This window comes from Chenopodium album, chromosome 7, assembly GCF_948465745.1.
Source record: "Chenopodium album chromosome 7, dcCheAlbu1.1, whole genome shotgun sequence".
Taxonomy (NCBI): Eukaryota; Viridiplantae; Streptophyta; class Magnoliopsida; order Caryophyllales; family Amaranthaceae; genus Chenopodium; species Chenopodium album.
In genome coordinates this window covers 78,245,946-78,261,004 of record NC_137840.1, presented here as the reverse complement: position 1 = coordinate 78,261,004, position 15,059 = coordinate 78,245,946, and the positions used below count along the sequence as shown (strand labels likewise).

The following is a 15,059-nucleotide window of genomic DNA, read 5'->3' as shown; positions in this document are numbered from 1 at the left end:
AAAAAGTAGCAGCAATGAGAGTTGAGCAAATACTTCATTAAAAGTTATGCAATAATGATTGTGTATAAGAAATCTTACATGATTAACTGATTGAGTATAAATCGTTAGATTTTCTTGTAAAATAAAAAGCTATTGTATGTGTTAATGATATTTTAGTTTAAAATAAATTAAATGATATTTTATCATTAATTTACATATCTCAATTCTACTACTATTTTTTTTCTTCCATGTGTAATCCATTTACGTACAAAAGTGTTTTTGCAAGAAAAAAATAAAAAATAAAAAATAAAATAAAATTTTGGCAATTGGCATTTTGCATTCGTCAGATACGATCGTATATTCCTTAACTTAGCTTGTCACATCATTATTTTTCATATACCATTTTCAGATAATATATAATCGTGTTTGTTTAATTATTTTATCTTCTTAAATTAACATATCCAAGCAACTAGTCTTGGCTATATAACTAAATAAAAAACATACTTCAATGGTTAAGCAAGTATTCATTATAACTAGAGAATTTTTAGTGAGAAAAAGAATGCACCATAAGAGCTACCCAAATAGAGTTAATAAGTAAGGACACACATTTTGGTAATTATATTTAAAAACAAAGTTGATACAACTATCATTATTAACACCTTAAATCATGCTTACAAGTAAATTTTCTAACAAATGCACACTTTTGAAATGTCTAGTTTTGGCTTAGCAAGAGAAAAACTTATTTAGTTGCACTAGCAATGATAATTAATAATTAAAGGCTACTTTGCGTTGTATAAATATATTTTATAAATCAATTCTTCAATTAGGATTATTCCTATTGGCAATAGATTGGTAACAAGATAGCAAATCTCTAATGTACATTACAAAATAATTAACAAAGAATGTAGTGAAATTTGATAGTACATGTTTTTAAGGCAGAAAATATTATGTCATGGGCTCTAATCGTGACATTATTTTTTTATTTTTTTGAGTGAAGGGTAGGAGATATGTAGAAGTATATGAATCCACACAATAGTGGTGACATGTCGTATTAAGCAAGAATAATAAATAATAAAAGTGGTTCAAGGAGGCACACAAATTAAACTCACTAAACACATTTGCATGATTATCATCAAATGAAGTGCACATGAACACCCCTTGAATTTTTATTTTTTTTTTAAAAAAAAATACTTGTGTTATGAGCATCACCCAAAGGGAAAAAAACACGAAAAAAACAAAACGATATTTTTGTTTTCAAAAGTTTGTTTTATATACCCAATATATATGTATCTTTTATTTTCATAATTTCATATTGTTTGGACACCATCCATAAATAATCAATTAGTGATAAATTTTACCTAGTGCATTTATCATTAAAAAGTTATTTTAGGTTTGTGTTGCAAGGAAGATAATATATATTCTTCAAATAATTCAATAAGAAGAGTTTGCACCAAAAAAAGGTGCCCTTAAAAAACTTGATAGTTGGTTGGTACAAAATTATGTATACGATCAATTACATATGATACGTGTAATAATAGGGCAAAAAAGACAAGAACATGTACTAACCACCATTTATGATGTGTTATATATTCACATGACTTTTACTTATCTTAATTTGGTTGAACTCATCAACTCATAGTCTTTCTTGCCAACATACAACTCATATCAAAACTTGGTAAAGGGACCTTGAGTAGACTTGAATCCCCACGATATTTTTGCCCAATATTTATAGATCAAACGCTTGGGAATACAGGGGTGATGAAGGAATCCATACCTTTGAACTCATATCAAAACTTGGTAATAAGGGGATCTTGAGTAGGCTTGAATCCTCACGTTTTTTTTTTTTTTTTTTTTTTTTTTGTCCAATATTTACAGGTGAAACACTTGGGAATACGGGGTAACAAAGGAATCCATACCTTCGAGTTTTGAGTAAGCTAATACTTGATGGGCAAGTGTAGGCTATTATTACAATCATCCAAAAGACCAAAATTATAATTATGCACAACATACATAGTAATTAAATATTTATCATTAGTAATCCAGTTAGTGTTTTGATAAAGTGTAACAATTTACATATCTTTGATTGTAGGTGGATAAATTTCTTCACCCCCATGCCTAGTTAGGTAATAAGCATCCAGCGTTAGCTATGCATGATTATTTTAACAATCAACAAAAATCTTTCTCTATAGTTACTTTTAATGATATAATTTACAATAAAATTGAAAAAGTACAAGCTATTACTATAATAACCCAAAGCTATAAAATGCTCAACTTACAAAGTAGTTATATGTGTATCATAGCAATCCAAGGAGTTGTCCCATGAGTTTCTAATAACATCAACCACTTGTCCTTTTTTCTGATAAGTTGATAACCTTCTTTACTAGCATACATAATCAAGTAAAGTAACTCGATCATTATTTATCTATTATCTTAATTATCAATTTAAATCTTTTAGTGGTTCAATAAGTTTAGTGATCAGAGATCAGAGATGCTGCAGGTAGGCTAAAGTATGAATACTCTCTTAATTTGGGGAATTGCTTTGCTTTCAAAGCTGAAGTGTTAGCAGTTGAGTATGGACTGGAATTGGCAAAAAAGATGGGAGTTACAAAGCTCCAAATCCAAATAGATAATCAAGCTGTGGTACAAATTCTGACTGATTCAAGTGACTATAATGGATTAATGGTGAATGTATTCATGATGTGATTCACTGCAAGAAGCTAATTGCGAGGCAAGAGTGGAATGTAGAGGTGAAGCATGTGTATCGAGAAGCCAACCAAGCTGCCGATTGGCTTGCCAATCAAGGAGTCCAGCAGAATAACAAATTTCAGTTGATTCAAGTCCCACCCCTAGCTCTAGGGCGTATTTTACATAATGATGTAGTAGGTGTGGCTTTGCCACGATTTGTTCCCCCCTAGTTTAGTTTATTGGTTATCTTTTTTCGGGCTCCGGCCCTCGAGTGCACCAAAAAATAAAAAAAAAGTTTAGTGATAAATCATAATTATTTATCATTTCTAAGGTAATTAAGCAACTAAAAATCATCACCCCTATTTCTACATAAATAAGATGAATAGAGCGTTAGTGAAAATCTCCATCTAAATTGATGCGTTATTAGGGAAATGAGAGCAAAGTTGATGGAAATGAAGTAGGGGATTGTGAAGAGACAAGTGGTAAGCAAACATTGTACATACATACATAACCTAAAACAAATAAAACGCCCTAATGACCCAAAATAAAAAAAGAAAAGAAAAGAAAAAAAGAAGCAAGTCCTATAACCTTCACAAATTCTCTCTCTCTCTCTCTCTCTCTCTCTCGGCAAAGAAGGTGGTTCTTCATACGCTTTGTATCCGTTTTTCGTTTCTCTGAGAACTGCAATTTCTCTCTCTCTCTCTCTCTCCCTCTCCTGCCTTCCCCTCTTTTATTTTCCCTCAACCTCTTTCTCTCTCCTCTTTCGTTTGCGATTCCAAATTCTTAAACCAAAAAACCAAAAAAACCCTAATTTCATCGTCTTCCACAAACTTCTGGGTTCTTCGTTCAACTTCTCTTCACTTTTACTTTCGCATTCACAGAGATAATTTCAATCAACTGTTTACTTTCGGCTTTTCGTTTCCATTTTCTGCTGCAATTATTCGCCGTTTTTGAGGTTGGGATTTCGGGATTTCTCTCTCTCTCCTGCGTTTAATTTTCGTTTAATTTTTTCAATTACTAATCATTTCTGGTAATATCGGATTAATTTGTTAGGGTTTCTGTATTTCGTATGCGTTATTGTTGATTAATTCGGGTTTTGTTATTGGGGCAGTGGTGAAATTCAATAATCTGGGTATTTTGTGGTTTGAGGGTTTTTAAAGTGTGGTATTGACGATAAAATTTGTGGCGGATTGAAATTTGTTTGTTGGGGAAAGTGATGAGGGTCTCATAAGTGTGCTTCTTTTGTTCTGCAAATCCATCTTCTTGTTCTTCAAAGATGGAGGAGTAGAATTGCGTATTGCACCAATTCTCTTATGCCCCATTGTTTCTCTTTCGCCGAATGGCATTTTTGTTTGCGCCTCCATTGATACTCTTGGTGTGGGTAGGTACTTGTCTTCGCCTTTGGTTTCTTTATTGACCGTAGGATCGCCACAATTAGTTTTCAAAACCCTAGTTTTAGCTGTACAGGAGGGTGGGTAGCTGTTCCAATTCATTTTTGATTTAGTATTGCTCTGGACAATAAACCCAGCATCGCATTCGAGTATCAAACCTTAGCTCTGAAGATTGTGATACAAGAGTTGTTTTGTGGAAATTCATAACTTAGAGTTGTTGACTCTAATTGTAGTTTTGAAACTGGGAATAGCAAATTGAAGTCTAGTAGGATATTTGGTTGGAGATTGTTGTTTTAGCCGGTTGAGAAGGGTTGATGGTCCCAGCTTCATATAGGTTAGTATCTAGAAAAAGAGATTGACAGAAGAAGAAGAATAAGAAGAAGAAGAGAAGGGAAGTTCATCAGAGATTTCGTTGGTACGTACATTAACATGTTCAGCTCCTGTTATGGAAAAAAGTGAACCCAGTTTAGTTCCGGAATGGTTGAGAAGCACTGGAGGTGGGAATTTGAACCACCATGTTTCATCTTCAAAATCAGGTACTAACACTTGTTAGGAAGCTTGTTTATATATATATGTGTGTTGGTTTTATTTATACGCTTGATCGCTAATAACTGATATTCCTTTTATATGTCATGTTTTTCTGCTAGATGGTCCATTGTTAGCACTTCCAAAAAGAAATAGGAATTTGAATAGCAGCGGTTACTTAGATGCACCCCACTCCTCTGTTTTAGAGCGGAGCTCATCAACTAATTCTCGAAGAATTTCGAGCAGCAATGGCTCTATTAAGCAAGATAAGAACCCTTACTCGCCCTCCTTCAGAAATTCTGCCAGAAATCAACGTGCCAAAGATAGAGAAAAGTTAGGCAATCCTGATAATTGGGATTCCGAGTATTCTGATCCTTTGGCAAGCATTATTGGTGGAAGGTTTGAGAAGGACACTCTTAGACGTTCTCAGTCCATGATCTCTAGAAGGCCAGATGAGCTCATGCAACGCAGATCCGTCCCGGATTTGAGAAGTAGAGGTCATAACATGAACGGCAGTGGAAATGGAACCATTGGTAGTCCTTCAGCTGGCACCCAGAAGGTGTCATTTGATAAAGATTTCCCGTTGCTTGGAACTGATGAGAGGCCTTCAACGCCTGATATAGCCAGAGTACCATCACCTGGGATGACTAGGGCTGTTCAGAGCTTGTCCATTGGCACCTCTCCATTGATTGGCTGTGAAGGTTGGACATCAGCTCTTGCTGAGGTTCCTGTGGCTGCCAGCAATAGCATTGTCTCTTCCCCTAGCTTGCAGCCAACTCCTTGTGCTGTTGGTGGTCCACCTTCTTCTGCTTCAACCTCAAGCGATGCAGGTACTCCTAATGGTCTGAATATGGCTGAAGCATTGGTACAGGGTCCTGTGCGGCCTCAAAATGTACAGCAGGTATTTATTTTGTTCATTTCTTGACGGTACTGGTTTCATATTCCATATTGCACTGCTGAATAGTGCTACTATTTATTTGTTTTGCAGCAAGTTGTTCCGACTCAGAGGTTTGAGGAATTGCCTTCAGTGGGATCTAAGAAGCTGATACCTATGACCTCCTCGATGCCTAAAAGCTCGGTAATACTTTTTTTCTAGTTCCACACTTTTTATTTTATTTGGAACCAGGGGCTCTGCAATAAAGATCTGCTCGGCATGCAGCAAATTTATCTTATTTAGTTTAATGTGTGCCTATTTTCATTGCATATTAAATTCAAGAAATGAATGCCTGTTAAGTTTGCTGCTAAACAAAGATTGAATGGCTGAGAAGGGGCAATAGGCTACCATGTATGCAAACATTTAAGCTTAATATAGGCATTTTAGGATGAACATAAGGAATTATTCTCTAAACACTAAAAGTTTATTTTGATTGATTTTTCACCTATTGCAAAGTTCATTTAAAACACTAATGAAGAAATCCATCAAAAATACTAATGTTGTGCTGTAGGACAAAGGTTTTCTGTAGTTTTCCATAAGTGGGAAACCTGATTGTTAAGAGGTGTGGTATTTACTGACTTACTGCTTCATTTACTCTGTTTTATAATGAAACTGTTGTGTACTTTATTAGAATATTATTACTGTGTTTATGTTAATGGATTCTTCAAAGTATGCTGCGGTAGATATTGATTTTTATTGTCTGTTGCCATTCAGTCCTATTTGTTAAATAGAATTCAGATGCACATGCTTGTTTGTTTAGAGAAAACTGATGCGTGAGGTCTTCTATTACGACCTGTTTAGTAGTTGGCCATAAATGATGGTAATGGGAATGAATATGCATGTAAAGTTGTAATGAAAATCAAAGTTCATTTTCATGGTAATGCTATTTCACCCTAAACTGACATGAAGAAAACACATGCTTGAGAATGGAATTACCAATTACTTTACCATATGGGGGTTAGTGGGTTACAATGTTATTTCCCTCCTAATTTTTATTGAAAATTCATTCCCATTCACCATTTATTTCCAGCTACCAAATGACCTGATAGGGTTTATGCGGTCAATTGTTCTGGGAAGCTAAGTTCCAAGTTTTTACTCCCCCCCCCCCCCCCCCCTTTTCCCGATTTTTGTACTGGATTACTTTATGTATTTTAAGTACACAGTGTATGGGATTTGAGGTTTCTTTCTTCCCATCTTGTTTGATGCATATCACACCTTTTTTGCTTAATTTTCCAAGGCATGTAAGATTGTTTTGAACTTTTGATGTGTTGTCACCACGATTTTCTTTTCATTTTGTTGTCTAGTTCTTCTAGGAGTTGGCTTTTAAGCTCAGTTATTTTTCTTTTTTAGCTGCTGTAATGCAATGTCAGACTCGTGCCCTAAAATATTTACATTCGTTATATAATTTCTTTAATTATACATAGGGTCACACTGGATCGAGCTTCAAAGATTTGCATGATTAGTTATGACTTTTATGAGTTTGAAGCAACCTGTCTTAGATAGTACATTAGGCTCTTGTGGTACATTTGGTAGTCATTAAGCATTTGAGAGTTTGAAGTGTCCACCTGTCCAGTCTAGAGTCATTCTTTCATTAACATTTCTTTTTCCTTCCCCCCCCCCCCCCTTTTTGTTGTTGTTGTTGTTTTTTTTTGTTTTTTTGTTTTTTTTTGTTTGTGTGTGTGTGTGTGTGTGTGTGTGAATGTGATTGGGGGTGGTGGAGCTTAATGAGTTTTGTTTCACCCTTATCGTTACCAATTTAATTCTAGAAGAGTTAAGATGTGCCTTAGATTATGGCTCAATGGATTTACAATTTGAATTAGTCTCTTGTGGTCAATCTGTCAAAATTGGAACTGGTGGAGTGGAACTTAATTAAGGTAAAATAGAGTACTAAAATCTCTGCCCTTTGGATTTGGAAGAGGAGAAAGTCGTAGTCTATTTATTCGACTTAAATGAAGGATGAAGGTTGTTGTAGGAAACAATTCATGCTATCATAGGTCTAAGTTTAAAAGTTTTCTATTCTAATCTCGTGGTTTACCCTGCATATGCATCCGTGTAATTGAATGGTCTTGCATAGAATTAGATTAATTTGATATTGAATAATATGGTATAGTAGAATTTTGATTTAAGAGTTAATCATATGATTAGATAAAAATATATATGCAATTCTACCCTTGAATAGTCAAAATTAGCCGAGATTGTTGTGTGCCAAAAAGGCTTTTTCAAGGTAATCCTGCCTCTCCTAATAATACTATAGTGTTTATACTCCGTAGGTTTAAATTAGCTATGACAATCTTTCTTCAAGTTTAGAGATTAATTAAGGCTTTAGTTTTTGTTTTGGAATATCATTTGTCTCAATCTTACTGAAAGTCTTAACAAGCTGTATCCAATAGTTAACAGTAATTTTTGAATCGAGTTACGAATATTCCTATCTGGCTATTGTTTCCTTCTTAGCATTGCATTTGGTGGTGGCATTGCATGACCTACCTATAATAGATTTGGTGAGTGTAGAAACTGTTTGATGTTGCCTTGTTTTGCGTGGGCCCCACAGGTCCGGAAGGATAAGGAATTTCATCTATGCTACTTGGACTCGGATGAAGTGTCAAATTAGACACGGGTATCCAAGCATCGGACTTGCCCATTTTCTTGAAAAAAGCTGTGTTTTTAGTTAAAAATGAAGTGTCCAAGTGTCGGTGTTGGTGTCCGACACATGTCGTGTTGACACGGACACGTGAGGTAAATGAAAGAGTCCGAGTAACATAGAATTTCATGGTTGAAGGCAAGAGCCTTTATGTTTGCTTGTGTGGTGCCTCATATTTCTTGTATCTGCTCTTGCTTCATATACGATGGTGTAGTTTGGACTAACAAGTAACAATACAAATAAGTTTGGGTGTTGAGTTTTCTGTTTAGGGAACTGTTGTCTACCTGTCTGTTTTATAGCGCCTGTTTCAATACGGTGCTTGCTCATGTGATCATGTGTCATAGAGTTATCTGATTCAATTTGATATCTCCTTTCCCTGCAGGTTCTTAACCCATCTGATAAGCTGAAACCTAAGACAGCTGCTAGACAAAATGATGGTGTGGCTGGTCCTAAGAATGGGCAGCAGCAAATGCCATCTTTGCAATCTGGGAGTCAAGTTGTCCGTGGTGGGAGTGGCCGAGCAGATGGTTTAAATCCATCTTCTTCAAAACTTCTTTTGCTTAAACCTGGGCGAGAAAAGGTAGTTTCTCCTGCTATGAAGGATGTTCCTGCTCAAACAATGAAGGCGACAACTGCTGTTAATGGTCCATCTGCTGGCTCTAATCCAGTTTCTCTTCCTTCTAAGAATTCTACTCTCCTGAAACATTCTAACAATGACCGCAAGACACCTGCTTATAATATGAATGGTGCACAAGTTGTGGATAAGCGGCTGTCCCATGCTCAACTTCAGAGCCGAAATGATTTCTTTAACTTGGTGAGGAAGAAATCTAAGGGTGGTGCTTCTGCTGCTGTGGATTCTGGTTCAGTTGTCTCATCTATTGTGCAGAATTCTGGTGAAGAGAAGGAAATGGCCTCTGGTCCAGCCAGTCCCACTGATAACAGTGAGGTGAATTGTAATGGTGATACTTGTAACTTGGCTGAGAGCTTTTCAGACCAAAGAGGGAGTGACTTGAGTCATCATGAACTCATCCATCCGGAGGAAGAGTTAGATTTTTTACGTGCTCTTGGTTGGGAGGATGATGGTGGAGATGATGAAGGCCTTACAGAGGAAGAGATAAATGCTTTTGTTGAAAAGGTATTTATTTCTGCCTTTTATAAACGTGGCACAGATATGGCATTATCCTTTTAACACAGTGGCTCCCCCCCCCCCGGGTTTATTGTCTGCTTAAATTGTATGTCAACTGTTGTTAACCTGAGTATAGTTTAGCAATTGTATGTCAAACACTTCAAACCATTCTGTCCCATATTCTGTATATTCTTCTGTGAGCAGGCTGATTGTAGAGAATTGCTCACAGTTCCTTAAATTGATTTCTCAATGAGCTGACAAAAAATTTAATGTGTTTTTGGACAGTACATGAAGTGGAGACCGGAATCGAAGCTGCTTCAAGGCTTGCAGTCAAAGTTTGTGGAATCAAATGCTCCAGCTTCATGCCCTACTGGTGCTTCCTCTGATTCTTCGCTGTGAAGACTCAATTTTTGATTACTATACTGCTTCAGAAAAATAGTGAAAGGTAGATTTTTTTGGGTTTCTGCTTTGCTTTGTTTTTGAATGGGAAAGCTGATCAGGTGAGAAGGATATGATAGAAAGAAAGTGGGTGTCTGTAGAACTGAACTGAGCGAACTTGGTTTTGCCATGCAATAATTTCTGGCGCCTCATTCTGCCATTCTGGAGTTGCTATCTTTTCTTGGCCATGATGACGGAGGGTGGATGATAGGATTTAATTTCTTTTGTGACGGGAGTTCTTAGAAAATGTTCGGAATGTGAAAAGCTTATGGTTTTTGATCAGTTTATGACAAAAAGTACGATACTAAGAGCTTTTGGTTTTTAAATTCTGTACATGCTCATATTCCCATTCTTAGGATGATTTCTAATGCCTTCCAGTTGCAATGATCTAATTGCTTGCACGTGAAAATGAGATGAAGTTTAATTGCTTTCTTGTGCTTTTACCATGATAATGCAGAATAAGCTACAGGAAACTTTGATTTCAGTCCGAGAATTGGAATCTGGAATTGAGTTACAAATTCCAATTATTTGATTATCGAAATTTTATCAGTTAATTTCAAAAGTTACAAGCAATTTATAAATCTCAAAAAAAATCAAAATGTATTATTCTTAAAGCTTTACTTTAAAACCTAATTGGATTGGTAATATTACAGAATCAAGTAGAAAATACTAGCAAATTATGAATATGGTACTTCTTTGCATGAGATTTGAATCAACAGTTGGATGGTGAGCAAGTTTAGTTAAGTAGAGTTTGCTGAAGTATAGATGTGGAAACGATATAGTGTGTAGATTGCCCATGGCTGACTGCAGGGAAGTGACAGTTCGCTTGAGAGAGGTAGAGAGAAGCTCCCATGGCAGTGTTGGTGGCGGACTGGTGGTTATGGTGGAACATACATGTATAAAGAGGGGGAGATTTGTGGAGAATTGAAATGACCATTAGGAATTCTGTGTATTTGTGTCCTATTCAATTTATTCCTCTCCGGGGCTTTACAAATCAATCTTGTATTTGTGTCAAATTCTCTGAATTATTATTATCCTAATATTTGATGTGAATTATTAGTATCCAAATTGACCCATAAGAGTGGGGATTTCCAAATCGGGAGTGGTAGATAAGTTGTTAAGAACAATCTCAAGCCATATTCACCAATCAACATGTTTTAAGTTTGATTCGTCATTTGTTTTGAAATTACTGGTAGTGTCTCATAATTTGTCACTACTCACTAGATCATACTACCCTCTGTTGTTTATGTTGGTACTCGTCTTTCATATTTGTTTACATTCAAAGTGTCTTTGATTCCTTAGGAGGAGCCTGGAATGTTGAATAGTTAGTCATTGTGGTCAAAGTTGCCCTATCTCTGGGTGAAATGTGTGCCATATTTGTGAACTGTGTACTTGCATATTTTCATTTGTTGAATACGGTTTTGTTTGACAATTGTTTTTATTTGTTGAATCTTCAATGCCAATGCCAACATTTTAGATCAAGTCTTGAATATTGGAAGTTCCTCAATGTTTACAGTCTGTCTGACATAATACCATACCCTTTCGCTGTCTGGTTGTAAACATTAAACAAAACACAAGTATTTCAAAAGACGAACATATTCAGCAGAAAAAAGAATCAGAGCAATAAAAAATATTATTGAAGCCTGGCAAGCTTATAAGCATCATCAAAATTAAAATAATGCAATCCCCAATTTTGTTCAACTCCAACGGCCTTCAAATTCTCATTGAACATAGATGATATGAAGAAATCTAAAACAGTTGATGGCTTTCTTGGTGTCCCAGTTATCTTCAGTTTATTAATGAGTTTCCGATTAAAAACATGAGCATTTTGCTTATTTGTATAAGGCTCATTCCCAGCAGTAGGCCACCCAGTCTCAGACACTACTACTGGTCTACTGCCACATTACTCCCACCAACTCTACTCGAGGCCGCGTAAACTGCATCCACCATAGCCTCAAATAGACTATAGTACTGAGTGACTCCGTCAACTATAGGTTGCTTTGCACTGAAAAGTGCACAATCTAAAGTTATTTTGTAAGGATTTGAAGCAAAGACGTAACAAGGGTGCACATTGATTAGCAGCGGGTTATTTGTACCTGCTAACCATGTGATAATCCCCTGCATATCTGCACCAGCATCGTTGCTGAAGCTCGCAGCAGGAGGAGGGGAAGCGACTCCTAAGACTTTGGCAGCATTTACTGCTGTTAAAGATTTTGATATTTGTTAGATTTGCCGAGTTAAGGCCACTCAGTATATTGTTCATTGCTTGAGGGATGTATTTAGCCTCAGGACTTGACACCATCTCATTGCCTAAAACGATCCAGTCAATATCCACATCTTTGATGTAAGGGACAACATTGTCATAAACCCAACGCGTATGTAGCAGTGTTTAGGTTCATTGCAATGTTCAATACATCATCATTTTTCACTCCTAGGGAAACTTTAATCTTAGACCCTCTTAGAGCATTGAGTACATCTGCATTTGGCTCTAGCATTCTCAAGAGAGGAATGTTTTTTCATGTAGAGTTCTATCACATCATATGCTGATGGAATATTGTCTCCTTCGAATCCATAGTTGACTCCAATAGCAGCACCTATTTGCATAAACAAGTTCGATACCAAACAATATACATTAGTGATGACAATTGACAAGATACATGTGACGTCGAGCCAATACTTTGGGCCTGAATATATTTTCCTATTGGGCCTATAGGTATACACATGCAAATGACCAAGATGCAATTATGTAAACGAGATTTGATTGTAGCATATAAAACTCTGGTTACGGTATTTATGTTATCTCCTAAATTCGAAACTGTTTTACGAATAGTTTTGGACTTTTGGTAACTTACTTGTCATATGCAGTTGTAGATTGATGTCACAGTAAGTGGCATCACTATGAAAAGGACAAAATGAATCCTGAAAAAGAGCTCCATTCCTATAATATAGTTTGACGAATAGCTTCACCAAACTTATGGATTATTATTTATTTAAAGGAGGAAAGGTTCGCAATTGCTAATAGTCTCCTTACTAATCTACTTTGGCTTATATAATAGAGATATCCGAGTATACCGGATATACAAAGCTACACAACACCAACAACCACACACAATCACATAATTGCTGGAGTAATTATGATCATTTACAACCAGCATCTTCTTGGATGGTTTACTTCATAAAGTTGCGATTTATTTCCTTATTAACGGAGCATACAGACAATAAAGTAATACTTCTAATTAATTTTTGAGATATATATACTTTGATTTCTTACTTGTTTTATGTCGATCATAAAGTACGGAGTAATATTTAATTTTTTCGGAGTAGTTATCTGTTTTCAAAAATACTTGTAATTGGTTGAATTTTACAGTATTTGTATAACTTTGACTATAATTCTTAGTACAACATGTGTCTCAAATTTTTTAAAACTTTTTATTTCGTAATAAGATAATCACATCAAGTTGGAAGAGTTTGTTTAGAGAAGAAGGAATTAATAAATCAAAATCAAATGCTAGATATTTAATTCGTTCTTTCTTTGTACGTTTTTTTTTAAATGCTATACTTTTTATTACACGCTTATCATTGCGTTATTTCAATCATTAATATGAATACGAGTACAATTTATTATTATTAAAAAATTAATCCCACCTGACTTTCATTAACCATATGATCTAAGCCAAAGTGATGAGGTATATAGAATTATAAATAATGTAAAAGTCAAAGTATTAACTTTAAAAGAAAATGGATCCTACATGAACATGCATGCATTTACATGATAGAGTATTTATATCAAAGTCAACTTTCATGACTTATACAATTCCAAAATCATATCATTGTTACATTTAAAATTTGATATAAATCTCATATGAAAGGTTCTATATCTTATATTAGGCCTTTATTTTTCCTTCCCCTTTTAGCTTAATTGTAACGTCCTTGTGAACTCTCTCACCTTGATAATGAGGCTGCTTATTGTTCTTGATCATTTGCTTGATTTTCAGCTGTTTTATAAATTAAACAAGAATCAAACCAATCAACGAAGTACAAAAGAATTGGAAAGAAACTAACATAGTGTTATTTCTTATTTGAACACAATAAGAAAAACACACAACTAAGAATTATTGAAGCCATATCAGCTTATATTACATGAATTTTCGACAACTTGCATAAACTAAACTAGTTCTCATCACAAGAAGTAGAAATTGTCAATGGATAAACAGGGCTCGCGTTTGGATAATGAAGTCCCCAATTCTGTTCAACCCCTTCCCCCTTTTGATCCTCGTTAAACATAGCAAATATAAAGCAATCTAACAAAGCCGAAGGCCTTCTTGGTGTTCCGGTTGCTTTCACTTTATCAATCAGTTTTTGATTATAAGTTTGTGCATTTTGTATACTTGTATAAGGCTCAAATCCTGCAGTAGGCCACCCAGTCTCAGACACGACGACTGCCAAATTTTCTCCTCCATTTTTATCTAAGGCGGCGTAGAATGAATCAACCATAGCATCGAATAAGCTAGTGTAAGTGTACGGCCCATCGATTACAGGGTTTGTTGCATTGAAAAGAGCATAATTTAATGGTATATCCGTAGGGCTAGAAGCGAAGGCAAAATACGGGTACACATTGATGAAAAGAGGGCTATTAGTAGTTTGAAGCCATTTAATTATCGCGATCATAATTTCCTTGGATTCATTGTTGAAGTCCCCTGCAGAGGGCGGGTAAGTAACCCCGAGTACCCTGCCACTAATAGCTGTCGAGACATGAATGCCAGTAAGTTGCGCCGCGTTAAGGGCATTTAGTATGTTGCCCATGGCTTGGGTGATGAGCGCAGCAGCGGGGTCTGCTGACACCAACTCGTTGCCTACCGCGATCCATCCAATATTAACATCTTTCGCGTAAGGGACAACGTTGGTGTTCACCCATTCCATGGCAGCATTCCCATTCATAGCAATGTTGGTAACATCTACATTTTTCACTCCTAAGGAAACTTTTAATCCTGACCCTCTTAGAGCATTGAGCACGTCCGGGTTCGGTTCAAATAATCTTAAGAGAGGGATGTTTTCTTTCCTATAGAGGTCCACCACATTGCTTGGTGGTGGAAGATTATCTCCTAGCAGTCCATAGTTAACTCCTACAGCAGCATCTATTTACAAAAAATCGAAAAAAATCAAGGCTTTTTTTTTTTTTTTTTTTCACAGCCTTCAACATGAAAATGCTCTAGTAAAGCTTGTAAAGTTATAGTAAGATAACCAATTCATTTTACAACTATATACACAGAATAAAAATAGGTCCAATAAATTCAGACAAAAGGAAATTCAGACTGAAAAAAAAAGTTAGTAACAAATCTCAAG

General features: G+C 35.7%; 2 protein-coding genes across 2 annotated transcripts; one reads left to right on the top strand and one right to left on the bottom strand.

The window, feature by feature from the left end:
* The first annotated feature begins 3,233 nt into the window (after positions 1 to 3,233).
* Positions 3,234 to 10,103, top strand: LOC145639791 (uncharacterized). Its single transcript, XM_081691118.1, has 5 exons — positions 3,234 to 4,591; positions 4,703 to 5,481; positions 5,569 to 5,658; positions 8,535 to 9,287; positions 9,564 to 10,103. Exons 1-5 carry the CDS (start codon positions 4,501 to 4,503, stop codon positions 9,675 to 9,677), a joined length of 1,827 nt encoding a protein of 608 aa, XP_081547244.1. The 5' UTR covers positions 3,234 to 4,500; the 3' UTR covers positions 9,678 to 10,103.
* Positions 10,104 to 11,600: 1,497 nt separating this feature from the next.
* On the bottom strand, positions 11,601 to 12,320 carry LOC145640734 (glucan endo-1,3-beta-glucosidase-like). The gene is made up of 2 exons (XM_081691962.1): positions 12,191 to 12,320; positions 11,601 to 11,917 (listed from the first exon to the last, which is right to left on the bottom strand). Exons 1-2 carry the CDS (start codon positions 12,318 to 12,320, stop codon positions 11,601 to 11,603), a joined length of 447 nt encoding a protein of 148 aa, XP_081548088.1.
* Positions 12,321 to 15,059: the final 2,739 nt, after the last annotated feature.

Excerpts from the sequence above, each read along its gene's own strand:
- LOC145640734 (XM_081691962.1), bottom strand. The coding sequence starts at position 12,320 with ATGCAAATAGGTGCTGCTATTGGAGTCAACTATGGATTCGAAGGAGAC. Across the intron at positions 11,918-12,190 it reads TGCTAGAGCCAAATGCAGAT|CAGTAAATGCTGCCAAAGTC; the intron begins GTACTCAATGCT and ends AATCTTTAACAG.
- LOC145639791 (XM_081691118.1), top strand. The coding sequence starts at position 4,501 with ATGGAAAAAAGTGAACCCAGTTTAGTTCCGGAATGGTTGAGAAGCACT. Across the intron at positions 4,592-4,702 it reads TGTTTCATCTTCAAAATCAG|ATGGTCCATTGTTAGCACTT; the intron begins GTACTAACACTT and ends TTTTTCTGCTAG. Across the intron at positions 9,288-9,563 it reads TAAATGCTTTTGTTGAAAAG|TACATGAAGTGGAGACCGGA; the intron begins GTATTTATTTCT and ends GTTTTTGGACAG.